The 27,333-nt window shown below is 31.5% G+C and overlaps 3 protein-coding genes across 9 annotated transcripts in view; 2 read left to right on the forward strand and 1 right to left on the reverse strand.

Moving 5' to 3' along the window:
* The window catches only part of pip (heparan sulfate 2-O-sulfotransferase pipe), a 530,582-nt gene that overhangs the window by 453,061 nt on the left and 50,188 nt on the right, over positions 1–27,333 (forward strand). The window contains exon 1 of one of the 4 annotated variants that reach the window (XM_074179054.1): positions 15,143–15,194. The exons of the other annotated variants lie outside the window; for them this stretch is intronic. Within the exon in view, the coding sequence (XP_074035155.1) occupies positions 15,158–15,194 (37 nt within the window). The 5' untranslated portion in view covers positions 15,143–15,157. Of the gene's footprint in view, positions 1–15,142; positions 15,195–27,333 lie in introns of those variants that run through there. 4 annotated transcript variants of the gene reach the window in all.
* Klp3A (kinesin-like protein 3A) overlaps positions 1–27,333 on the reverse strand; it is a 44,479-nt gene that overhangs the window by 1,656 nt on the left and 15,490 nt on the right. For all 3 annotated transcript variants that reach the window (XM_074179045.1, XM_074179044.1, XM_074179046.1), the window contains exons 8-16: positions 22,858–23,825; positions 22,288–22,436; positions 14,591–14,717; positions 14,410–14,501; positions 12,565–12,714; positions 11,239–11,319; positions 6,582–6,705; positions 4,405–4,559; positions 4,185–4,237 (exon numbers count right to left, since the gene is read on the reverse strand). In XM_074179045.1, the coding sequence (XP_074035146.1) occupies positions 4,185–4,237; positions 4,405–4,559; positions 6,582–6,705; positions 11,239–11,319; positions 12,565–12,714; positions 14,410–14,501; positions 14,591–14,717; positions 22,288–22,436; positions 22,858–23,825 (1,899 nt within the window). The remainder of the gene's footprint in view (positions 1–4,184; positions 4,238–4,404; positions 4,560–6,581; positions 6,706–11,238; positions 11,320–12,564; positions 12,715–14,409; positions 14,502–14,590; positions 14,718–22,287; positions 22,437–22,857; positions 23,826–27,333) is intronic.
* Positions 17,483–19,491, forward strand: LOC141483944 (uncharacterized). 2 transcript variants are annotated; one of them, XM_074179060.1, is made up of 3 exons: positions 17,483–17,578; positions 17,635–18,075; positions 19,180–19,491. In XM_074179060.1, the coding sequence occupies exons 2-3, from the start codon at positions 17,806–17,808 to the stop codon at positions 19,264–19,266; spliced, it is 357 nt and encodes a 118-aa protein (XP_074035161.1). In that variant the 5' UTR covers positions 17,483–17,578; positions 17,635–17,805; the 3' UTR covers positions 19,267–19,491. The 2 variants fall into 2 exon arrangements, with proteins under 2 accessions (XP_074035161.1, XP_074035162.1); XM_074179061.1 differs by having other exon boundaries at positions 17,567–18,075.

The following is a 27,333-nucleotide window of genomic DNA, read 5'->3' on the forward strand; positions in this document are numbered from 1 at the left end:
GTTATAATCCATGCCAAAAATGAGTCTTATAAATCGTTTTTGGGAAATGAACACTCGTGATACTTCAGTTGACCTACCTCACGTAATGATATTGATTATTGTGAAAGTTTGCTCTATTCATTAGATCAAAATAAAATATCAGCTTTACAGAAACTGCAGAATAGAGGTATGCATATAATATTAAAATGCAACCGTTATACAAATATATCATTAATGCTGGATCAGCTTCAATGGCTCTCCGTGAGAGATAGATATTATCTAAATACAATGATTTTCATTCTTAAAATTTTAAACAATCATCTCCCTACCTATTTTAATGACTTCATTGTTTTCAACTCTGATATTCATAGATATTCTACAAGAAATAATACAAATTTTAATTTACCTAGATGCAATCTGTCAAGTACTATGAAGTCCATGTTCTATAGGGGTTTGAACGATTTCAATAAATTACCGAATGATATTAAAAAAGCTCAGATTGTTAAGGAATTCATAAAACGCCTTATCAGATTTATACAAATTGTGAAATGAATTTGATACCTATTTTATATTTTATATTGTTTTGTCTTCAGACAAATTTATATGTAACTACCTGTATACTTATTTTTATTTGTATTTTTTAATATTGGTCTTGTCAGAAAGTCAATGTAAATTTTTTTCTTAATATTTCTACATGTAATTTTTGTATGTAAATTAGGTTTCCTATTTTTCAATAAACTATTATTATTATTATTACAACTGACTGCAGTGCAGACAAGAACGTAATACATGTTAATCAAGTGGTTTCTGTGAAAGTTCGATTTGAGACTAGTAAAAGCATAGTACAGTTTATTCAGTTTTTTACATATGTTATCAATTTGACTGTTGAAGGTTAATTTGTAATCCAGCTCCATACCAAGGAATTTGATGCTTTCTGATGCTAAGATATCAGTGTGGCCTAAGTTGAACTTCGTACTGTTGAAGTGTTTTTAAGACTACTGAATTGGATAAGGACCATTTTTTCCATATTTTTAATGAGGTGATTTCTCTCACACCATCTAGTGAAGTTCTGCACTACTAGTTGTATATCATTCATCAAGTCAAATGTATCGTTAGCAGTTAATATAATTGTTGAATCATCTGCCTAAATGACGACCTGCCTTTTGTTAATGTGCAGAGGTAGGTCATTGATATACAATAAAAACAGCAGAGGACCCAATACTCTACCTTGAGGAGTCCCAAGGGAAATATTTTTTTCCTCTGAAAGCTCTTTATTGACCTCAACTTTTAGGGTTCTACCGGTCATGTATGAAAAAATGAAAGATTGTATGGGATTTCGAATGCCCACTGCTTCTAATTTTATTTTCAAGAACTATGGATTGATGGTGACAAAGGCGCGGGTGTGGTCAAAGAAAAGTCCCACTACATATTTATTTTTATCAATATTTTCATAGATATACTGAATATCTTTTGATGCGGTCTCAATGGAGTAGTTGGGTCGGAAATCGTACTGACACATGACTTACACATCTTTGTAAAGAGTTAATTTTGAAATTAATTGCTTTCTTCCTTCCTTCAGAAGTATCCCACTTTTTTGTCCAAAGATGAAGAAGTAGACTGCCATAACCTTTCTTACACAAAAAAATAATCGCTCCTAAAAATAGTTCCCTTTCAATTTAAATTTATAATTCTTCATTGTCATTTGTATATACAGTGAGTTCCTAAAGGAACGGATAAATTCATTCTCTATGTAATTATGGATGCAATTAAAAAATTATGAATCAGGTAAACTTTTTATAAATGAAAACGCACTTTCTCAATATAATTATTCAACTGCTCATTCAACCCCCTCCTAGGTGGTTGACAATGTCTCGTGGTGTATTTCATCAGTTCGGACTTCCATTGTCTAATATAATATACATTGATTTGAAATCCCTGAAAGAATCTGTAAAAAACTAAAAAGATTAACCAAAAAATTACAATTTTATTAAACAAAAAACTGAAATTACATAGAAATAACATACAAGCAACAATCAAAAAAATAAAAAATGGAAGTATTAATACAAGCTGAAATTTAAAAAATTAAAAATATTAACAAAAAATGAAAAATTAAAATCTGACTACTTATAGGTCATTCGAGTGCTTTCACCTATCCCCTCTTCCCTCTCAACCCTTCATTGGTTTAAGCAGAAGATGACCGTTTGGCGGGAGTTGGTCGTTTTCCGCTTGATTAGAGGTTTCCATATGTTACGTATCTCTACCCTAGCTTGACTAAATGCGTTGTTGGAAAACATATACGCGGCTTCTTTGAATTTTCTCTTAAACCAGTGTTCCTCTTTGTGGATGATTTCAGCTTGAGCCCACTTGATATATCAGTGAAACTAAGAGGCCATTGAAAGTTCGCATTGCTGAGCACAAGAAACACACACAGCGAGGAGAAACCAGCAAATCCGGAATAGCAGAGCATGTTTAGACTCATCAACATAACATCAAGTGGGCTCAAGCTGAAATCATCCACAAAGAGGAACACTGGTTTAGGAGAAAATTCAAAGAAGCCGCAAATATGTTGTCCAACAACGCATTTAGTCAAGCTAGCATAGAGATACGTAACATATAGAAACCTCTTATCAAGCGAAAAACAACCAACTCCCACCAAACGGTCATCTCCCGCTAAAACCAGCCGAGAGAGGAAAGAGGGGATAGGTGAAAGCACTCGAATGACCTATAAATAGTCAGATCTCGGATGAATAAGTCCAGTTATCACCCGAATACGATTGTGGATATTAACAATCGAAAATTTTGATTTTTCATTCAATATTTTTTGATTTTTCAATTTTCAGCTTGTTTTAATATACCAATTTTTATTTTTATTTTTTTGGTTGTTGCTTATATGTAATTTCGGTTTTTTGTTTAATAAAATTGTTATTTTTTGGTTAATCTTTTTAATTTTTTACAGATTCTTTTAGGAATTTCAAATCAATTTATATTATATTAGACAATGGAAGTCAGAACTGATGAAATACAAACTAAATGGTATGTACTATGTATGTATAAAGTGCAAAAGTTGCAATCAACGAATGAGACATACAAGCAAGAGTGTGATAATTTACTAAAAACTGCCATTGAAGAACTTAAGATAAAGTGTGATCAAAAATTGGAATTTATAGATAAGTTGAAGAAAGAAAAAGAAGTGTTCTATGAAGAGTCTTCGAAAATAGAAACGGAATTGTTAAATTCAATTTGTGAGAAAGACAAAATTATATCTGAATTCGAAAAGCAGGTACAAACTTTCAATGGCAAAAAACTGAAACTAATCTGATTCAACAAAAAATTGAGATGATTAATTTATCCATCTAGACACAAACAGGGTTATTCAGAAATATATGAATCTATGACTTATGCCTCTATTCAGATTCTTTGAACTTAGCAAATAATTTTGACCATAAACAGGACAATCCAAAAAATCACGAAATTAGCCTACGTTATGAAAATGGAAAATAAATGAAAACCCCAAATGATGCTCAGGATACTCAGAAGAAAAAATTGAATTTCACAAATAACTGAATGAAAGGACATTGAGAAATGAAATCTGAAAAAAACAACAAATGAAGAAAATATCTCCAAGGCAATGTACTTAGCAAAAGAGATGAACAACGCTGCAGATGAGAAAAAACCGACTACACTCAAATAAGAATATTTAAAGAACATCATCACGATGAGCATGAATAGATGTACCTAACATCTGTGAGACCTGTAAAACCCAGAATATTGATGATAGGAAATGAATATACAAAAAAATTCGTCAAGCATTAAATACAGTATTTAGAGTTAATAGTGTTAATTATAATACAGAATAACAGCAATGTCAGTAATATTAGGCCACTAAATTGAACAATCAGAAATGTTCTACCATTAGGTATCGTCACCGAGCAGAATGTAACTCTCAATGAAATCATCAACTATTCTCTATATTCCATTAACAGATATATGTACATCAAGGAAATAAAGGAATAATTCCATTTCTATTCTTTATGACACAAAGCAAAACATTACCAAATGAATAAAAATTTATCTCTTTGAAAAACTTGAAGGTATGTGTGAAGAAAGGACTGATCACTCAGGCATTTTATAGTGTTGACAATATTTTCCTTTGTAACTACGTCTGATGATGGATTTTCTAAAGGTATAATAAAAATATGACTTACTTTGGAACTTTGAAAGATGAAGAGTCGGCAGGTTCAACTGTACTTGAGTTGTCCTGAAATATAAAAAAATATCAGAATCCAAAATAATAAATTTATATGTTTAAAACAGTGGAATTTTTATGAATTGGAATGATGGAGCAATCTAGACTCCAAAACAGAGATAATAATAGTAACATACAAAATTTCTCAATATTTAAGTTAATTATTTTAAAGGACTCACTGTATCTCGATTTTTACAACCACTGGAAATACATTTGCAAGTACTGCCACAACTTCTCGACATTTTACGACAGCCACATCTTCCACCAGAACAGTCAGTTTTACATGTGCAGCCTCCTTCAGATGATCTTTTCACAGGTTTGTCTTCTCTATTATCTACAAAAAATGACATACACTTCATTTAAACATCCCTTGACAAGATGAAAATGGCATGAGATGGTGTTGTTTTCTTGATTCTGAGGACCACAAATTAATTCAAACAACTTATTCATTTCATTGATTACATTGACTAGTTGACACTGTTCAGACTGCAATCTTTAAAAAAATGAGTAACGGAGAAAATCTTACAAAATATATAATGTGAGGGTCATCTCTTAATTTAAAAAATAGGATTTTCTTTCAGATTGATTCACTGTTGTTGCATGAGTTCAAACTGATTCCAGAAACAGCGTTTCTGCTCTGAAGTTTGAAATTTATATCTCAAAGACGTTGGTTTTGAGAGGCTGTTCGTCTATAGGCTTTCGAAATGGATTAGCAAAATATTGACACACTGTTTCAAAGATTCTGGCGAATTTTCTAATTTTATCAGAAATAAAATTATACCTGAGAATTATCTTCTAATTTGTTTGACGTGGTATCTCTTTTTACTGGCATTCCTGTAGATCCCTTAATAAGTATAATCGAAAGAAAATGGGAAATCATTTCAAACTTTACCACTTTATCCATAGAGCTTTTCATAGAAGTTTTTGAATTCTGAATAGACTCCAATTATTTCTGTTACAAACAATGGATCTTCCTACAAACAAATTTTCGGGTTGGGAATGGGTAATTGTATGTCACCCATTTGTGCAGACTTGGTCGTGACAGAACTACAAAATATATGTATAAAAAAGTTGGCATTTTCATTGCCTTTTTCTAAAAGATATGTTGACGATAATGTTAATTCCATTCCAAAAAATAAACAAAATGAAATATTAGATACTTTTCATAGTTTTCATCCAATACTGAAATTCACTCTTGAAATGGAAGAAAACAATTCATTAGCATTTCTAGATACTAAAATAATCAAAGATGCAAACTGAATTTTCAAGGTAGACTGGAATCATAAACCAACTTTTTCTGAGAGATTTTTAAATTATTTTTCAAAACATAACTTCCAGAGTAAAATTTATAAGGAATTTGAAATCAAGAGCAATTGCCATTTCCAATTCTGAATTCCATAACAAAAAATCTCCGATCAATTGAGAATTACATAGTAAAAAATAATTTTCCTAGAGCCCTTATTAGAAAAATAATTAAAGAAAAAAGGTTCCTTTTCCCAAAATACAGGGGTGAAACCCAAATATCACAAAATTCCATTTGTAGAAAATTTATCTGATAAACTTTGAATGCTACTCAGTACCAAACAAATTAAAGTGGCCTATTCGAATGAAACCATTTCTTCTCGAAACAAAAACACCACAAGAAATAAAATCTAATATAGTGTACAAATTCAACTATGGAAGCTGTGACAAATAATATATTGTTCAACCCGGACTGTATCTTAAAACATGAAAGAGTATGGAAACATTTTTGATTTTGATCATCCAACTATTCTAAATGTTCAACCATATTTATCCGAAAGACTTTTGAGCGAAATTATACATATCCCCAAATGCGATAGTGTTAACACTAGAAGAGATGTCGATGGCCTTAATACTGCATATTTCAATTTGATAAGTAAAATACCTAAATAATTTACCCTTTTTTCATTCTTTTTCTTTCTGTCATTGATTACAAAACAAACACTACGTTATCAGAATCACAGATAAAGCCATTCATTTGTTTCTTGTCGTTCCGTATTGATGTTGTCTCAAAAATTTGGTTGTTGCAGTGTTTTTAATTTTTTTAAATATATCTAATATGTCTAACGGTTTTTAAAATAGTAATATTATCAACACGAAGAAACTACTATTCGGTGATTAATTCAATTAAGAACTCATTATATCTTCTAGAATTGAAAAGATAATAATCATATAAGTTTTGTGGGAGGTATGTTTATGAAAATTCATAGTTACAGAGCCATGAAGAAGAATTTAATTAAATTCGAAACGTCGGCGAGAAAACAATTGTTTTTTTAGCAAAAAATTGATCCTGTTACCCAACCAATCTTTCTTCAAAAGTTTCGTTTTATCTTACCCGTACGAGGTCCAAAAGCTCCTCTCCTCTTTTCCTCCATAAGTCTCCTGCCTAATGGGGTTTTACGCCAGTCTGGATCATTTTCTATATCGTCATCGATGATGCTCAGATCAGATTCTTCATCCTTAACATGAGTAAATTCACAAAGATTGTATTATATATTATTACTGTTATCTATAAGTTGGGTTAGTTCGCTGTCCATTATGTTAACTATCACAATTAATTCTCAAAATTGTCAAAATTTCAACGAGTAGATAATGTCTCGATCAATTCAACTACAAAAATGTATTATGAAGGCTTCCACGAGAAGTCATAGCCTACAGACATTTATAAAATACGGGAGCAAACATGAATGTGGGACAAGAGAGAGTTCTTGATTTTCTGGAAGTTGGAAAAATCTGGTCTTGGAAGAAGTTCTAGACTGTCTAAAAAAAACTGCAACAAAAACACTCCTCTCAAACAACAGAACATAATGGTATAGATATCCCGATGACGCCAACTTAGTTTTTGAAAAATGTGACGAACAGAGCTGTGAAGCTCTGATATGTAAAGATGTATATTCTATGCCAAAGATTCCAATTCTACCTTGCAGAAAAAAAGGAGTTTTAGACTGTCACTTCTTTATCGTAAAACAAACTTCCCAAAGTAAGAAAGAAAAAGAAAGAAAGCATTTAAGTTAAAAATAAACCCTTTCCAAAGATGTGTAGATCATGTACAGAAATTACTTTTAGATACAAACTGGAAGAAAAAACAACTACTTTCACATGAACATTGAATTATAACTACTTTCATTGATTTATATGAAAATCACTTTTTTCTCTTAAGTTTCGCAATAAGACACTTGTTTTATTATTTAATATTGTGAAGCGTTCCTACTTTTTACAGAAGAAAACTCTGAAATTCTGAAAACAAAAATTAACACCACAATGCTCAACTTTTCAGTCTGGTCTTCTGATATGTCTCTTCTTTTTAATACAAACAAAACAAATTGTGTAACTTTTCATACTCATCAAAACAAAAACGTACTGCCATTAAATATCAACATTAATAGCACATGCATTTATAGTACTGAAAGTGTTAAATTTCTTGGAATTTTTCTTATCATTTCGAACTCACTGTCTACAGCTTTCTAGGACACTGAACTCAAAATGTTACCAAATCAGAAATCTTAGATATACATTGAACTTGAATCATCTCCGTTCATTCTATTTTGCAGAAGTTCAATCAAGAATAAACTATGGTATTGCAGTCTGGGGTGGATCAGCATATGCACAAAACGTTTTTCTGGCTCAAAAGCGCATTGTTAGATGTATTGCTAGAGTCTCATTTAACCATAGTTGTCGTGACCTTTTCAAAAACATGAGGATTTTAACAGTTAGTGGTATTTTCAGTTTAGAACTTTTGAAGAATATACACAAAGCTCGTGATGACCATATGCGTGTAGATGAACTACACAATTATGACACTAGACAGAAAGGCAAATATTGCGTTCCCTTCAGACGCTTAAATATTAGCTTAAATTCACCCACTGTACTTGGCTTAAGACTCTATAATCGACTTCCACAAAGATATAGATCCTTTTCAAACCGGAAATTTCTTATTGAAGTGAAAAAGATACTAATTGATCTGTGTCCCTACTCCCTAGAAGATTATTATGAATTAATTTTTTAAAGAACAACCTGTAAACATGTATTATTTCACTATCCTATGTTAATTGTATTTTGTCTGCAATCCTTGTTATGCATGTACATAATTTATTTTATTTTATCATTTTACTCACTGTACTTTGTTGTATGTCTATATGTTTTTTGACTTGTCCTATAGCTGTATTTGCTCGAATGGATAAATAAAGAATTGAATTGAATATATGGATCGTATCTGAATCAATTCCATAATGAAGGTTTGGAGTACAATCTGAATAGAGAAAAGTGATTTTCATACAATTCAATGTTCATATGAATGAATATATGTAATCGTTTTAAGTTGTTGAATTTTCTAAGTAGGTGTATGTATTATGTATTTTATATATATTTATTGGTGTAGTGCTATGACAACTTTCAATGCAATTTTTAGGATTGTCAATTAAGAATAAAGAAAAAAAAATGAAATTAGTTGTTTCATATTTTTTCTTTTGTTTAGATAGAGAAAGATATCCTTTATTAGTTCTTTGTAATAAAAAACCTTTTCAGGTGTAGAACATGTCAATTACAGTAAACATTACATAAATAGTAAAAAATCATGAAGCAATATCATTAATATTGGTTAAGAATATAAATGGCCAGAGATGTATAAATAACAAGGTTATCACATCAATATACTTAATGTAATATTGTTATATTAGATACAGAACACGAACATATACATCTATATGTAGGGTTCAAAAGAGACTAAATTACATTACAATGCAGAATGATACGACATGAAATATTCAACGCAAACAACATCAGTTTAAATTATCATTAAAGAATTCTTCCAGCAAATAATAAGCTTTGGAGAGAAGCAAAGTTTTCAATTTATTCTTCATGATCACAGAAGACAGAGTTACTGAGAGATTCAGGTACCTTGTTTAATTTAATGTTCATGAGAAGGTAGTTTTTTCCGGAGGGCTTTTTTTCCTTCAGTTTGTATCTGAAAGTAACTTCCATGCATGATGTACGCATCTTTGTACAGAGTTCATTTCAACTACTTTCTTCCTTTGCCAGTTTCCCAAAATGTTTGTTTTAATATGGGGAAGTGAAAACCAGAGAACTGTTTTCTCGAAAACCAAAAATATATACCTTTCATTTAAAAAAATCACTCTTTGTATACAGCCATTCTGTGGGTATGTTCATCAAGAGCATAAACGCGAGCCCTCATCGCTCTATTCTAGTTTCCGTGAGGTAAGCAACAGCATGAATTAAAGAAAAAATATATGTTTTGACAATATTTCCAACATACTCATATGGAAACACTGTAATGGTGACCTCTACCAGAGATTATTTATCTAGATTATCAATAGGAAATATATCAACCCTAAAATTTTGTAAATTTTATAACTCTGATTTATTTTCTGCTTCTCGTTATTCTCTTCATTCTTCATGCGTTGGGGGAAAGCTAATGGTTGTTCGCTAATTTGTAAGTGTAACAGATAAGCAACTATAATGGTAGTTTCAATGAAACTTCGTTAGTATTGCACTATTCTAAAAAAATATTTTTAGATTAGATATTTGCTATATATTTTTTAAGAGCTCTAAACAGCAATAGGAAAAAATTAAGTTGTTAGCTGAAAAAAAACCTGAGAAAATTACTGAAAACTTCAGAAATTAGACGATGATATCACTCAGAATAGTAAAGTAAAACTGAAGATGCCTTAGAATTTCAAGATTTTGGAGACGATGAAGTGAATATGTACTCTCAAAGGATGATAGTCAAGATTCAGAGTTAATCTCGATAGACGATTCAGAGTCTAGATAGTTTAAAAATGTCCAACTAAATGACAAAAATATGAAACACCTAAAATGTTATTTATAGAGAAGAATCATAATAGTCACTAGTAAGATTTGGGTAAAATGGATATTGAGAGAATGCAGTTCCAAAGTCAGCACCAAGAAACTTCAGAACGAAATATACCTCGTATCTTTCTGGTTCAGTGAATTTTAAAGAAAATCTACTTGTTAACGACTTTTTCAACAGTTTATGATTGATACAATTGAAGTGTAAACAAAGGCTATTGTAATGAAATAATTTGCTGCTCAGTATAAAAAAATCTCCAGTATCACCCACAACTACTACTCCTAACAGGATGAGGTGATTACTGAGATTTTCACTTTTGTTTGCTTTTTGGAATGTAATTCGAAATATTACCATCTGTTATACCAGGATTTTTTTATGAGAAAGTTTATGGAGGATTTACACAAACTAGAAGCCGAAACTTTAGAACACTCTTTGGAGCTATTAGTAAGATTTTGAGAGAGGAACCAGTGCATCCAGCCACCAAAAGACTGCTAGTTGCCCGTAAAAAATAAAAGACATAACTATTCACTTTAACTTAAATTGTGATAAATTATTTTGTAATGTAAACCATAATGAAATTTGTTATGCATATACACGAATTATGAAAGTGGTGTAAGAAGTAAGATCAACTTTCCAGGGTAGTTTGTAGCTCAATCAAGAAAAATCATGTAGGTCATATCAGTCAATGATCTCATTTGTATCTCCAGCAGAGTGAGAATATCAAAGGGATTTTCTGTATTATCTGTCAAATCATACTGTGAATCATACCATCCATTCCTGAATGTCCTATGTTCAAGTACAGTTTATTATCATTTTAGTGTGATAAAAACAAGCACTTTTCCCAAACACCAGAACTGCAATAATCTTGTTTACTTCATCTTCTGAGAACGCCAGCTTGGTTGGTAAAACGAACGTCAAGAAACATTTCGCAGTTGTTTGCAAAAAGTGCTTGTTTTAAAATTATTCTACGTCAGGGGTTCCAATTTTTCTTTTCATTACTTTAATGAGAATTCTCCTACTCAAAAAAGAGGTACACTTACATTTGTTCAATGTATGTGCTGAAAACGGTAAGAAGTACCTCTTTTAATACAATTATCCTATGTTTTACCCATAGTAAATAAGTAAACCAGAAACCAGAATAATAAATATATTAACTATCTCTCACCTTATCTTTCACTGCAAATGTCCTTTCAAACATCTGGTTTTTAGGAGTCACAGATGTTTCTTCTTCAGTAGGAGAAAGCGGCTGAAAAAAATTTTAATTGCAATGTCAAAAAAATTACAAAAATTACAATTTTGATCTGTTATGGAGAAAATATAGTTTTCACTTCATCTTCAAAGTAATGTTCGCCTTTTATAACTTCTTTTATTCTGACTAACAAATAAAAGTGAGCTCAAAATCTCCCAAATGATTTTCATCAAGGAGGTAGTCATATACGGCCTGGTGTTCCATATTTCTACAGTTAATGACCCTAGCTGTTCATTTTTCAATGCTTCATGATGCATCGGGGGGGGGGGAATGGAGGTTTTGCTGGAACCTCAAAGCAATAATAATTATCCCAAGCTCTGAAATACCCACTAGACTAATCCCCTATAGTCCCAAAATATTGAAGCCACTTTCATGAATTCTATTGATGTTTGTGGAAGTTTTTGTTTCCACTATCAACTTAGCAGCTTGAGTTTGTAATAAGCAACACATATTTTATTTCCACAAAATGTCTGATAAAAAATCCCACGCTTCTTCGGAACACCATGTTAAGTGTCTCAAATATTCACCCATGCACTTTTTTTGTATATTCCGTAAGAATTTTGAATAACCTTCGAAGTATACATTGAATGCATTTTTTGCATTAAGTTCTTGTAATATTATAGTGATAATTATATATTTAGCATAAGACTAATTCACAACAAAAATACAATTTTATAAATCGATTAAAAAATATTGCACTTTTACTTTGCAGGCTTTTTTTATATCGAGAATATCAGCGGGTATTTTTGAAATATTCCCCAAAACTAGAATTCTCGAATTTCGTTTTTTGACTCCATTTCGAATGATATAAAAAAAGGCAAATTTATCTGTTATAATCTGCGATAATGGCAATGCGCCGTTTCGTTCATTAGATTTTATCATCAACTTTATTTTCTTAAATAAGGACCTTAGTTTTTTTCATTGATTTTTGTTGCCGCTGTAATATATATGTATTACAATTCATGTAATATATATACATTTTGAAATGTGGCTTGAAAACGGAGTAAATTTCAATGGGAGTGACGTCATTTTTGAAACTTTGATTTTCTTTTGGAATGGAAAAATTTGGATGTTACTAATGAATAATATTGATTTTATAATTTTTTTTTCCATTTGAAGAGATATTATTTCAAATCTTGCAGGAATACAAAAAAGGGGATTTTGTGTTTAGATAAATATATATCTATGATTATGATGAATCACCTAATATGTTACTGGAAAGAGTGGTGTCAAATTTCTTACCTTGCTTTTTACAAATGTACTCTCAAGTACTCTAATTGCAGGTATTTCTGTATTCATTTCTTCTTCGTTATCAGAAAGTTTCTGTGTCATAGATTTGAAGTTATTTTCCTTTGTTGGTGTATATATGTTCTCATTTTTCATGGCAATCCTCTGAAAAAGTAGAAATGATCCAAAAATCACTTGATTACTAATTACACTAAGAGATGCTATTATTCTCAGTCCGACACTTTCTCTAAGTTATATGAACTCTAAAGGTTCCTTGAATGGAATACTACAGCTCTATGCTGATTTTTATGGAGTAAATAGACAATAAACAGAATTTGAGATAGAGGATGATTTAGAGTTAGTAGGGGAATGATTGAGGTACTATAAGTTAACTCTTAATACCCAAGTCAAATAATTTGATTAGTAAAAAAAAAAAGAAAGACTAATTTTGATCAACAGGTCCGATCATATCAAACATCTAGGTAGGCCTGAATATAGTTTCGAAATTCAACTGAGAATGCCAAATTATTCTTCTGTGTGAGAATATTTCTCCTGCTGTTGGCATATTGGGTAGAGTAGAGAAATACCTACAAAAAAGTTATCTCTATCACTCATTAATAAATTATCATCTGTCTAATTTATCTCTGGTCAATAATAAATTCCTATAATAAAATGAAACTGCTGGTAAATCAGATTTCAAAATGAATTTGGTTCAGTAACTGTAATGTCTTTTTTATCTATGTATGATATCTTCCATTGAAACTGTAACTGTTGAAATATTTCTTCAACTTTTTTAAATTAGATAAACTTTTGTTCTCTGATAATTTAAGAATTAGCGTTTGAATTCTTTCTGCCGTTTTGTATATTTTTTAAAATAAAAATTGACCTATATAGCCATGAACTCTGGATGTTGAGTTGCACATTTTGGAATAAAAAGTTAACTAATATAAGAAATGTGTTTTCGCTCTTTTTTTCGATATTAATTCATCCACATTCTGAAAAATAAACAAAGCTAAATCAATAGAGAATTTGCCAAAATGTAATAAAGAAGGATAAATAAAGAAATCTAGGGTAGCAGAGGTTTTTTTTAAATAAGCTGGTGATCACACAATAAAATGAAGTAAAACAAAAAATGTTACCAAAAAACCTCCAAAAAAATGAGAAAAATCAAAGAATCGACATATACTATTTTAGCAGGTAACAAGCTCTGTTGAAACGAATCATACCTGGTTAACACTGCTAAGGCGAGAGGTTGACAATGAAAATATGAACCTAAACTGAATTCTCACAAAAAAATCCTGTTTGCATATTTATTTTTTTTTGTATTTGGTATAAACGGGAAAACCCTAGTTACAACATTGTAAAATATACATGTATAAAAATATACTTCAATTCAAAAACAGCTGCAAAATTCGTACAAATTTTAAAATATATAAAATAAAAAGCAACCTAGACATCTAGACAATCAAAAGTGACAGATGGATATTTCATTCATTTGACATATGTTAAAAGAAATATACCTATTTTCATGTGAACTGCTTTTCAAAAGAGATTTTTTGGGCTTGATAACGAAAAGAGATTATGTTTTGTAACGTTGGCCATTTAAAAAAAATAGTATTAAAATTTCATTTTTTCATTTATCCTGTTTGTAGATAAAATTTGAGAGTACAATTGAACTTTTGTGTAGTTTATATTAGGCAGTAACTTTTCAGTTTGACCCATATTACACTTCAACAGATTCTTTACTGATTTACCTTTCTTTGCTTTTCAAGATTGAGGAAGGTTGAATACAAACAGCAAAAAACATCGACTCCTCAAATAAAATAGTCTTTCAAAGAATATAAGGAATGTATTACTTACCAAAATATACTCCTGATTTGAAACAAGCTCCTCATTTTTCTGTTTGATAGTCCGAATAGTTTCTTCTTGTTCTTGCAAAACTTTTTCTTTCTCTAGGAAGGAAAACATTCAATTTCCAAAAAGTACCTTCTTACATAAGTAACTAATCTATTTACATGCTGAGTATTCATTAAAATTTTACCTTTCATCTGTCCAAGAAGTATTGATATTTTTTCCTCATATTCTTTCTGGATATCCAGTAAGGCTTGTGCAGCAGCTTCAGCATTCGATTTTTCAGTTTCATCTGCAATTCTGAGTTTTTCTGTCGCCTAAAAAAAGTATTTGGTTTTTAACAAGTCAATCGATATTTGAAATCTTGACCTAAAAATAAAGAGGAAGAAGAGTAATTGAGGATGGATATTCAAACCATTGTTCAAGCAAAAATAGAAATGTTCATCAGATATAAAATAAGACATTAACATTACTTATAAATAAAGTATATCCCTACAAAAATAATATTGTAGTAAGGTATTGAGTTCATAAAACAGAAACAACTCAACTTTTTAAAACAACTGAACTTTATTTTAATACTTAAAAAAATCGTTTTGACATTTCTTATCCATTCTTTTACCTTTTTTTGTATGGAAAAAAATGTATTATATCCAACTTCTGGCATCAAATCATAAATGAATCTTAAAATATGAATGAAGTTTTTTTGACCGACACATTCGCAAAATTTTTATGTAATTTCAATTTTACAATTTGTATTATGGTTATGATCGCCATTGAGGATTACATTGATCCAGGTAAGTGAAATTTTATCACTTTCATATACTATATTGTGCTGCCTTCCTGTGAATGATATCTGATTTAATTCCATAAGAAATGTTTGGAGAATTAAGAGGAATCCATACCCACTTTGAAACGATTTTACTTATAATTTCACGAAAAGTTGTCCGATTTTCATGCAGTTTACACCGATCGCTTTGAAAAAATATTCTTGAGATGGGTAACTATTGTTTCTCGATTTTTCTCCAAGAAAAAAAAATATCTATACTTGATTGTTTATAAATAATGGAAAATGGGAGTTTCCCTCCAGTGAATATATGTTAATTCGGTACATTTCCAAATCATTACTTTTTCAAATTAAACCATTGAGAAGTAAAATAGAAAATGCATTTTTGGCATCCAGTTCATGGCGCCCTCTAATCATCCGAGAATTCGTTTTCCGAGATTGCAATTGCAAACTACCCCGAACCCACAGGCGTACGGAATCATGCGCAGACATATTAAGTTCACTCTATCAGTGTGAGTTTGTATTTATACGAATTACGTTATTACGTTCCGGTAAATATATACTTTTTGGTTCTTTGGTGATCATGGGAAAGATAAAAGGCAGGCTAGGCGTTGCGGAGGGAAAACGATTGTTTGCAAGTGAGAAAAGACTTAGTCGTAGAAATGTCGGAAAGAAATCATTGATGACAAGGTAAGTGTTTTTGACTATTCAAATAATTAGTTTCATCACACCATTTTGGAAATTTGAACGATTTCATTATAACTGAGCAACGATGATTAGGGCAAATTTATTGGAATTCAACTTCGCATGAAATTTTTTATTTTATATGACAAAACGAGTAATCATGCCCGATTCTCCATTCATAGAAGAAAAAAATCGCGTTCTTTTCATATGAACGTCTCTAGATCCATGGTTTATTGGGATACAGGTTGTCGAAGTTTCATTTATTGATAAATTATTTGAACTTTTCGGTTATCTCTCAAAAACAGTTTTTATTATAAAAAATCATACATATTGTACGAATGTTCACTATTAATTTATCCCACAACCAAGCAGTATCAAAAAACACATATAATTCAAGTAATAATATAGAATTGTAGGAAAGGAAACGTTTTGATAATGCTATTATTTTCATTTTGGTATATATTTCTTTTAAATTTATAATTTCCTTTCGTTCATAGAATTTCCGGGAAACAATTTATATAACGTTTGAATGGAATTGTAATACCTTTTTAGTTTCTGTATAAAATTTCTGAAAAAATATGTCCTTAAATAATTGGTTAAGAGGTATGACTGAACGGACGTATCCTATACGATAATTTCCAATGAATAGCCTTTGTGTTACGCCTTTTTTTTTTAATCACTTAACCAAAACTCTGTCTTATACTGTTTTGACCCACGATTGTTTTATCATGAGTATGAATGCTCAATGCACACAAGAATTACAATAACTCTTGTGAAAAGATAGGATAAGAAAAATAACTAGCTAGATGTACTGTAGACAAGACAAGATTTAATTCTAACTGTACTGTAACAAGGTTTGAAACTTAATGAATGAATTTTACAAAATGGCCATGTTCCACATCGGCAGTTAGAGAAGGGATTTCAAATTGTAGGTATAAACAAAGGTTTGTATTAACATAGGTAGGAGAGATTATAATAGCGGGTAATTCCCAAGATAAGGGATACAAGGAACAATTAAGGAATTAAAATGTACGGGTTGCTTGAGAAAATATATTTGGGAATATTGAATTTTATTAGCATAAGTGGATTAGAAAGACCCGGGGGAAAACACCGATTATGAATAATGAAAAATTAAATGACTTAAACAAGATTAGTTAACAATACATAAAATAAAAATAATGCCATAAAACAGTCTGTTTTGTTGTACAAATTTTAGAGCTGGCAACTCTAGGCTGAATACTAAAAAATTAAGATTCACTTGAAAAAACATAATAATTTCAATAGCAAGCTTTTGAGATCGAACATATACCATTTCAGATATCCCCATGTTGGTCTTGGCCTCATCGAGTATGTGGTATTCAAAACCTGTCAATTCGCAGATTATCATTATTATATTAGTTACTTTTCGTCGTAGGTCGTAGAAAGATCATTATTTCGTTTTTTGTAGGACAAAGTCAACTACCGACAATTCTAAAATGAGTGAAGAGTTCATTTCCACTTTTCCAACATCTGTTCAAGTTTCGGAAAGGTATTCCATTATTCCCATGAAACATACATAGTACTTCCTTGTGGATACATCAGCAGATGAAGCAAACATTTATTTTTCAGTGATAATATCAGTGATGATGTTCAGTCAATGTGTAGCAAATATCTCCCTGCCGTAGCCTCACCCGTTCAAAATGTGGAAACGACTGATAAGATTACCCAAAGGTAGAAATATATTCGTTCTGATCTTTCTGGTATGAACTTATATGTTATTTTTTCAGGTCTTGTATAGGCATATCTTTGCAGGGGCGACGTTTGACAGATATCGAATATTTATTTATTTCTGCAATTAGCAGAAATATCTAAGCACCCACCATTCGATTGTACATTGAGTGATATGTATCCAATTCGTGAATATAAAATGGGTTTGAAAACCAAAGTTAGTATGCAAAATGTGCAATATCAAAAAAACCATTCATCTTATAGAAGAAACCAACGGAGGAATGGACATAAATAGCGTTTTAACGTTGGCCACAGTTTCAACCGGAAATGGCAACTCTACAGTAAATGAGATGCTATCTGTTTTAAATGTACCGTTCATGAATAACTCTACTTATCAGCAACACCACGAAAATGTAGCTGATATCATTGAAGAGACTGCTTGGAAGGTCATGGAGGAAGCAGGTCAAGAAGAGGCTCGAATAGCTCAGGATTTAGGAGAGGTGGGTGATTTTCTCCTCTCTTAAATCCTTCATTCCACATTTCAATTAGGAAATTGAAATGTGGAATGAAGTGTTGGTTTTCTGATTTTAGTGTCGGGTAAATAAAAAATCTGCAATTTTATGTTGGGTAAATAATCTGAAAATATACCTTTAAAATTAGGTAAAGTAAGCCCGCCCATCTCAGATGGAGAAGTGTTTTTTTCCGTGCAACTTCATTTTATTTGTGCAATGATATGAAGATAATAATCAAAATTCAATTAACAGATAGAAAGCGAAGTATTTCAAAAAATTTGCCGGTGCCTCCAGGCCTAAGGAAACTAGTCGAAGGCAATGCCCGTAGACTACGCACCTCAATAAAATCTGCTACGATGTCCAGGATTAGAGAAAAAACTTCATTGGTCCAAAAAGTTGCAAACTTATGCAGAGACCTCAAGAATATTCCATCACATGTATTCGGACAGCATGAAAAATGTCAGGAGATAGCATATTTCAAGTGTTCTGTAAGGTTAAATGAAGTTGATCATATCCTCAGCATGAGAGCGTGGACGATATTGAAGTTTGTATCAACCGCATAGTTTTGAATGCAACCAGCTTGATAGCGGATCTGGATACCAATATCGCTGAACAATACAATAATAGCATCATCTGCAAATTTGTTGGAGGAAAAGGAATCAACTATTCCCGTAGAAGATCATATGCGATATGTTGTAAAGCTGCTGCTATACCATTCAATTCTGCTGGGAACTATTATAATGTTCTTGGAAAACGCAAAGATCCGTTTTATACTGAAAGATATGTAGAAAAGATCAAAAGGAGACGTGAACTTCAGAAAATCAGGAGACGCAAGAATAAAAACTTTCCAGAACTAAGAAGGAACATGCCTACCAAAAAAGGATTTTGGCCCGGATGCTAATCCTGATCCAGATTTACCTACTGATCTCAACAATCTCACAATTCATATTTTATCTGCCTTCAACAATTCAACCTTATTTTTTAAAGAACTTTGTGATAATAAATATTGAAGTTTTAGGTTAAGCAAATTGTGAATAATTTTTATTTCATGTTGCATAAAAAATAAGAAAATTAATAGGCATTTTTTTTTAGATTGTTAAGGACGATTTATTTTGGACGAATGATATGAAACCAAAATTAGAGATTTTGTACATGGCTTGCCTCTTGCCCGAATCCTAGATACCCTAGATACAACGTTCCACAGAGGTCCACTAGACAAAAAAAGCTATTTTTTACACCGTATCACTTAACCAACTATGGTTATCATTCTCCTTTATCTGAAATGTTGAGACTGGGAAATAACTACTGTGATAAAGTCAATTTTTTCTGTGATAATCAAAATACTTTTAAAAAACAAGTCTCTCGCTCATTAGTCATATAAATGTATTTTACTAGTTAATACTGTCTGTTTTTATTGTCTTTTGTTACACACATAAAGGTATTTATAATAATTAGTATAGTATAGTATAAGCTTTTATTGTTACACAATTTATTGTAAACAAATATTGGGGTTCACCCGTAAATAAATAAATAAATTGGAAATTAGCAATCCACCACGACAGTAAACATACAGAAATGAATTTCGTTCAATAAAACATACTAATGAAAAAACTTAAGCTGCGTATTAATCCTCACAAAATACATTCGACATCATATTTTTGATACCTAAATAAATGCATTTCAAAATGCTTTCAATTTTTTTCGTCTTTAGACAAAAAACAACATATCTACTTTTCGACTGTCTGCCATAACAATACAGTTTCCAAACAATCGAGCATGTATTTATCGATAGAAATATGGTTACCTAGGTATTTATCCGTGAATACGGCAAGTACCTAGATAAAACCCTGACCTCCGAATATGTGCGTTTATTGTAATATGCAACATAAAGGCGGAGATTGCGCGACGACGTGCTCGCCCGTTTCCGTAGTGAAATCGTCAGTAAATTGGGAGATGTGCCATTTGAAAAGTTGTCTTTGATCATCTCACTTGTATATTCTGGAACACGCCCACCGATCCGCTCGAAATTTTGAGGTTAATGCATTTTCACAACCCGAGTGCAGGTGTTCATTCCACTTAACTGAATAGGAAAAAGTTCTTTTTTATAATCCACTGTTCATGTAAAAGTAGTTGTTTCGAAAGTACTCTTTCTTTCTTATAATTCAATGTTCACATGAAAGAAGTTGTTTAAGGAGGGCTTTTTCTTTCAGTTTGTATCTGAAAGTAACTTTTATGAAATTAATTGCTATCTTTCTTCCTTTGGAAGTTTCCCACATTCTTTGTATAATGATAGAGAAGTAGAAAAAAATGTTGTTTCCCAAAAATTAATCTCTCCTAAAGATATACCCCTTTCAATTTATACCTAATATAGTTTTCATTTTTACAAATATATAGAACAATATTATAAATTAATGATTGTTTTTCAATGTGCATTTTTCCGTCATCTTTACATAACTGATCAGAGGAGTATTTGACAGGCTTACCATCGTTATTTCAAGAAATCATTTTTGAAAAGTATCTATACATACATCTAGTACATACCTTGACCAACAATATCCAAAATGAAAGAAATTTATTTAATATTAAATCATAACACAACGGTTTCACAGGTTGAGGTAAGCCCGAATATACTAGACCGATGACTCATATGGTGCAGCGTCGGAATACCGAGCGTGTCGGTCTATCGCGAGTCAACTGTATCTTGATTTTCTTAGCAGATATGTGAATTCCATCTCAAGTGTTTATTAATCATGATTCCTGAATATTTGATACAATCAGTTTTACAGGATTATCCAGCTTGAGAAAGCTATTGTATAATGAAACAAAAGTTGCGGTTTTGTGAACCTATTATAGTGAAAATAAACCTTATTAGTAAGTTTTTTTCAAGTCTTAAGTTTTGTTTGTTTGGCGCTTCTCTTTGGAAGATTCCCCCTCCCTTTTTTTTGAATCAAGATGGAGTAGTAGAAAGCCAAAAACTTTCTTTCCCAAAAAATATAAATTACTGGGATTCTTGGCAAAGCGACCCTTCAAATGTTAGTAACCTTCCAAAAGATTCAATATTTGTGGTCTGAAATGGAAAATCATTTGAAATATCATATCGAGGTTTAGAGGGTTTCTCGATTTTGTAATAGTCCTTAATGTGGATGTTTTCGCACCAACCCAAAGTCAATTTACTTTTTCACTGTTATTACATTAATGTCATTTGCTCCCTGTTATTGACAAATGATGTTTCTCGAGAAAAATAATGTATTTTCCATTCAAAAAGTTTTGCCAGTCGAATTCTTTCTCCGAAGCTTCGATACTATAGCGGGCATGTCGGTATCAATAACCGATGGCCACTTCCCATATTTTAAGTTAAACGATCATTGAGTCCAAGACTTGTGTGCTCTAAGAATACATGATGAGCCAAGAGTAGTGTGTCTGCGAAGTTTGAAGAGCAAATCTCAATATTTTATCTGTTCCTCCTATACCAATTTTCTCCTCCTATCTATACCTATACCGTGATTATGATAGTAGTCTGAGGTGTTGCAAATACCATCCAGGTCATGATAATCCCCCCAGATTCTGACTTCAGCGCACTTGATCTGAGCAAAGCAAGGCTCAGCTATTTCGATAAGTAGAGGCCTTCAATGTTGTTGAAGACCCCATGTATCATTCTGCTATGTACACACCTCAAACTCGAAAATTTATGTCATCCCTGTTGTTGGTGGAAATTGAACCTTGTTACATAGATTGTATTTTAGTGGCATATAACTGAGTTGCACATATTCTGACCTGTTGTTGAATGTATCCATATTAAAGTCACCAATGAATACAATTATCAGTTTTGGTGAATGAAGAAATGTCAGGCCAACATTGGTGCAATATTCTTGGCTTCTCTAGAAATCAAACATCAACGGTAATCCTAATTAGTCCTTAGATTGGATCAGTTCATATAAGTACGACAGCTGGTTAATAGATAAATAAATTTTTTCATAGAATAACAGTTTCCACCAAATTAATACCTTCATTTTTGTTTTCTCAATTAATTACACATGCTATAATGGAACATCCAATGGATCCACTCACATGAAACCTATCCTAACTTAACCTATTTCAGTAGCTGTTCTATCAGAAGTTCATGCAATTACACTGCTATACACTCTGATGAAATTATTGAGACACTAAAAAAAATCTACATATACTAAAGATTTAATTTACCTCATTATAGATTTCTTGGATTTCATCAAGTTTACTTTGAATGTGGACTTTTTCTCTGTGGCAGTCTGCAGCACGGGAAAATAAAAACTTTAGACCAAACTTTGCTTCGGACATAGTTTGGAATTTATCAAACCGGGATTTTGTTTTGTCTGAAACCAAAAATTGACTAGATTAGATTTTAATGAAGTTTTCAATTTATACAATTGAAACCTAGGTCAGAGAACAATCAAGCTCAAAAATACAAATGTATGAAATATTTGAAAAAATAAAAATATAAGTGTTAAAAACACCTTCATGATAATATAATGCTTTATGTGTTAAATGTTTTTGTCAAGAATTTCAATGTCACATAATAGATCAAAAACATATTTTTCACATACATTTCTAATGCAGCATTTTCTTATCTTTAGGGATACATTGTTGTAAATAAAAAATCACATCATACCTTTTACCTGTAAATTGATATTTGAGAATAAGAGTAGGCCAAATTAAAAAAAATCAATAGGTGTAAATTTTAATATATTCAGTTATTATTATTATAAATCACTTTACAAACAAAATTCCACTAACCTTCATCAGAATCAAGCAGTTTCTGCTGCAAATCCTGAATCTGTACAGAGCGAAGCTCGAGATCTTCCTCTATTGACTTGCATTCAGAAGAATTGGTGGTATCGGGATTTGACTTCAAGTCATCTAGTTGGTGGCGTAAAGTTGCTCTGTCATCAAGCAACACCTTCAATGTAGCCTCAGCTTCCACCAAATTCATATGGAGATCATATTCTCGTTTCAACCATGGTTCCAACTTGTCTACTTTTCCATTTAACTTAGAATCTTGGTTCTGTTTTCGCAAAGCCAAAAGATTTTTTAGTCTTTTATTGACGGCTTCTGCTTCTTCAACTCGCCTCTTGAACACAATCTGTTGTTTTGAATGCATTGCTTTCATTTTCACTATTTCATTTTCTTTCTTCCGATCTTGTTGTTTAAGACGTTGGCATTCTCGTTCCTTTTGTAGACGCCACTGACGAAATTTGTCTGATTCCTCCCTCATAGTCCGGACCAATTTCACTTTGGCTTGCTTCATTTGCAATATGTCTTGATTGAGTCTGGCTATTCTATCCTCATCTTTAGCTTTCATTTTAATGAGTCTAGCCTGCTCTTGAACTTTCCTGGCTAATTCAGCCAGCTGAATCTCCAGTTCTTGTACCCGTTTTCTACGCTGCTCAGCAATTTTACCAGAATTACCTACGCTTTTCAGCTGCTGCAGTAGTTCGTCCCTTTCTTTTTCAAGATTCAATATTTTCTCGTTGTTATCTTCTAATGCCTGGTAGTCAACTATATATTTATTGTTGGTCATGAGCTGTTTGGCAAGACTTTCTTTGATAATGAGTTGTTTCTGGATCTCTGTCAGTTGCATGTTGAGGTTGATTTGACGATTTGTATGAGTGTTTTTTTTCTCTTCGAATTCCTTGGAAACACCCTCTTCATTTGACAGAGAAGAAGCATGTATGAGGTGTTTGTTGAAAGCCTCTTCGTGATTTCTGAAATGGAAAACTTTTGACTTAGTATTGTGAAGTAAATACTATGTTGAAGTCAATATCTATTGTCGGTTTACTAAATATAATCATTTTGAGTATAAAAAAACTGCAAAAATAAAAATTGTTTGAAACCGTTATCTGCAATGAATAAAACCTTACAAAAAGTAACATTTCATTTTTCTACTGAAACCCATCGCAATAAATAGACTCTATAACAGAGCCAAAACGATTTTTCAACAATAAATGCGATAGAAAATAAACAGTCAATTAAGAAGCCTACAAACAGTATCACCAATTCAACAACCACCAATACAACAATTACCATCTCAACAATCACAGACACCTTTCACAACTAACGTTATCCTTTATATTCCAGTACTATCTGAAAAGATAACGATGAACTGGAAATAGATATGATGTTAAAACTCCTTAAAATTCAACAAATACACAGATCTGTACTCACACATCCAAAACCCAACTACACAGAAGAAATAATGGAAAATTACGTTTATAATTTACCTTGTTCTTGTAGTTAAAGTTATATTTGTGGAACTTCAACACATTTGAAAGTTAGTGAGAATGAACATCAAGATTATATCAGAAACAGACAATTACCAGGATCAAAATTGTCGGATCTCACTTTGAAATGAAAATTGTCAGATCACACTTTGAAATCAGACGGAGAAAATGGAGTTGACTCAAATAAGACGAAAATGATTGCCAGTGAGCCTCTCTCAGAAAGATGTAAGCTCACAGAATCAGAGTATAATCTTATATCGGGCGAGACCTGTATTCAAAACAGCTCCTTGTACTTGACTACCGTCTTGAAATATTTGGATAATGACGAAATTGCAACATACTAATATCAGAGAACATCTTGTACTAAATCAAATATTTCAGAAGTCAATCAGCAACATTGATATATTACACATTTGAAAACTCATTTAGCATCTATTGAGGACGTTTGAAACTAAAACAAACCACAGAAAAAAACTGCATTAAATTTTTTTTCAATTCTGAATACTGGGGCAGATTTTAGTCTGCAAAACGCTAAGTATCTGTACATTCACAATTTTTTTTTTATATATGCAAAATTATCAAATACGACAAGTTACTAATATATTGAACTTTTTTTTTAATTAATGCAGTAACTTATTGAGGTGAACTGAAAAGTTTGTCCTTTCTACACCTTATAAAGTTCTCCATTACAATTTTTATATTTTTCAGAGTATGGAAGGTAAAAAAAAAAACAAAAAAAGGTCGAATAGAAGTTCTTATAAAAACATAGCGAAAAAATGCATTCTTGAAACTCCAAGACAATTTTTCCAGAACCTTACAGAAGTAACATCTATTCAACTAAGTGCTTTGATTATACATGTTTGGTTTCAATATTTTTATTTGTTAATTTCTTAACTCCATGAGTACTTAATAATACTTAAAATATTTGAACGAGAGCAATAACTTCATAAGGTTTAGATATTCATTCTTTCATTCTTTACTTTGAGAAATATTGTAAATTATTATTATGACTTGTTCTTATTCTAATAATGTCTTAGTTTGCCTTAATTTGCTTTAATCACACAGTTGAATCTGTAACATTTCGGCCATAATGTTACTTCATATGTTATTTATTATCATGTGTTAGGAATCACACGTTAAAAGGTAAGACCTCGTTAATCCTTAGCTCGCACAAGTTTCGACTTCTGAGGGTTGTCGTTCGTAGAGGTGCGACAGCTGGTTAACGGAAAAACAGATTTTAAACAGATTTTAAACAGATGTATGGTTTAATTTAAATACATTATCTTTGAATATTTTTACACTTTCCCTATTTTTATGTTTTTTTTTTCTTAATTGTTCAATAAGTTTTAAAGTTTTATGAAAATAGGTTTATATACTGAATATCGTACAATTTAGATAATGAATAAATATATCTTTAGGTGAGACCTTAGCTTACTAGAATTCTATAATAGTTTTAACTGAGTATAGGACTAACTTAAACAGTTCCTACTTGGAAAATTTTTATTATATATTTTACAATACTATCTAAAATCTGATTTTCCGTTAATCAGCTGTCGCACCCTTACGAACGACAACCCTCAGAAGTCGAAACGTGTGATCAGGGGTGTACATACACTTGTATGAACACACATTTTTCACTATACAATAGATTTTTGAGGGGTGTTCATACACGTTTATGAACACACGCTATTATTGTATACTGAAACACGTGTCATGGTTTTGTAAACTGTTTGGTGAACATATCACAATAAAGTGTTACTTGAATACGTTATGGATTTTCATCAAGTATCGCCCAGTTCTATCACATAATGAAGTATATTTTCAATAGAATCTGATGACTTGAAAGGAGTATTACCAGAAAACATGTGCAATATTTGTTTTACTTGACTTGATAGCAGGGATATCGATACCGATTCAAGAACTTAATTGGTATTTTGGTTTAGGTTACTTTTGGGTTCAGTAGAAGATGAGTTTGAATTATTAAAAAATTATTTCAGGTCAATTATGAGAATCTGCTTAATCTTACAAAATGACCTTGACTTTTTGTACCTTTAGTGTACCGAAAATAATCTTCCCCTCAACACAAACAAATGTAAATACTCAAAATACACCCTTAAACATAATGTTATTTCTCATGATGACTGCATAAATAACACACCTCTTCAGATAAGCACTTATCAAAGGGATCTTGGTGTCACATTTGATCCTAAACTGAGTTTCTCCATTCACTATGACACAGTAACATGCTCAGTCAAATGGATGCTAGGGCTCATCTATCGTAACTGCAAAAACTTTCGTAGCAGAGACAGTTTTTCAACTCTTTTCAATGCATACGTCAAATCTCGGCTGAAATATGCCTCTCTCTTCAGGTGTTTCTAGTTGATAAATTAGTATATATAATCGAGAAAGGTTAATGCAGTCAAGCTGCTGGAAAATAATTCCATGAAAATAAAAATATGAATACATGAGTACTTTCTGATCATTTTCTAGAAACATGTAGATTCGTTTTCCGATGGCATTTCAGGTTGGCTTCCCAAATTTCTGCTACCGCAGTTGTCGGTTGATATATATATATATATATATCTCATCAAATGGAATTTTTTTTTGTTCATCTCTTCAAGCAACTTTTGATATCTCCATTAGGTTGTGCTTTAAAAATGATGCCAAATGACATGCATATGACCGATCAAGTGATTTTTCTTCCCTGTCCAATTTGATATTTTTTCCAAAAAATGTTCAGAAAAGCAGTTATTGCTCGAAATTTCGAAAATCGGTAAAGAGAAAAGATGATTGTTTTTTCATTTTTTACCCATAACTAATTTTTAGCTCTTTAGTACAAATTTAGTTTTTTTACAGTTTTTCGAAAATTTGACATTTGCCGATTTCTCAAATTTAGCCAAACCTCAACAAAGTTGGTGTTTTATGCCTAACTTATCTTTCCAACGCATTTTTATTACCAATTGCAATTCTAAATACAACTTATTTCGCAAAA

Source organism: Leptinotarsa decemlineata, unplaced genomic scaffold (genome assembly GCF_025532065.1).
Source record: "Leptinotarsa decemlineata unplaced genomic scaffold, Ldec_3_MD MMD2_tig00004307_RagTag_RagTag, whole genome shotgun sequence".
NCBI classification, from domain to species: Eukaryota; Metazoa; Arthropoda; class Insecta; order Coleoptera; family Chrysomelidae; genus Leptinotarsa; species Leptinotarsa decemlineata.

Excerpts from the sequence above, each read along its gene's own strand:
- LOC141483944 (XM_074179060.1), top strand. The coding sequence starts at position 17,806 with ATGTGCAATATCAAAAAAACCATTCATCTTATAGAAGAAACCAACGGA. Across the intron at positions 18,076-19,179 it reads TAGCTCAGGATTTAGGAGAG|ATTGTTAAGGACGATTTATT; the intron begins GTGGGTGATTTT and ends ATTTTTTTTTAG.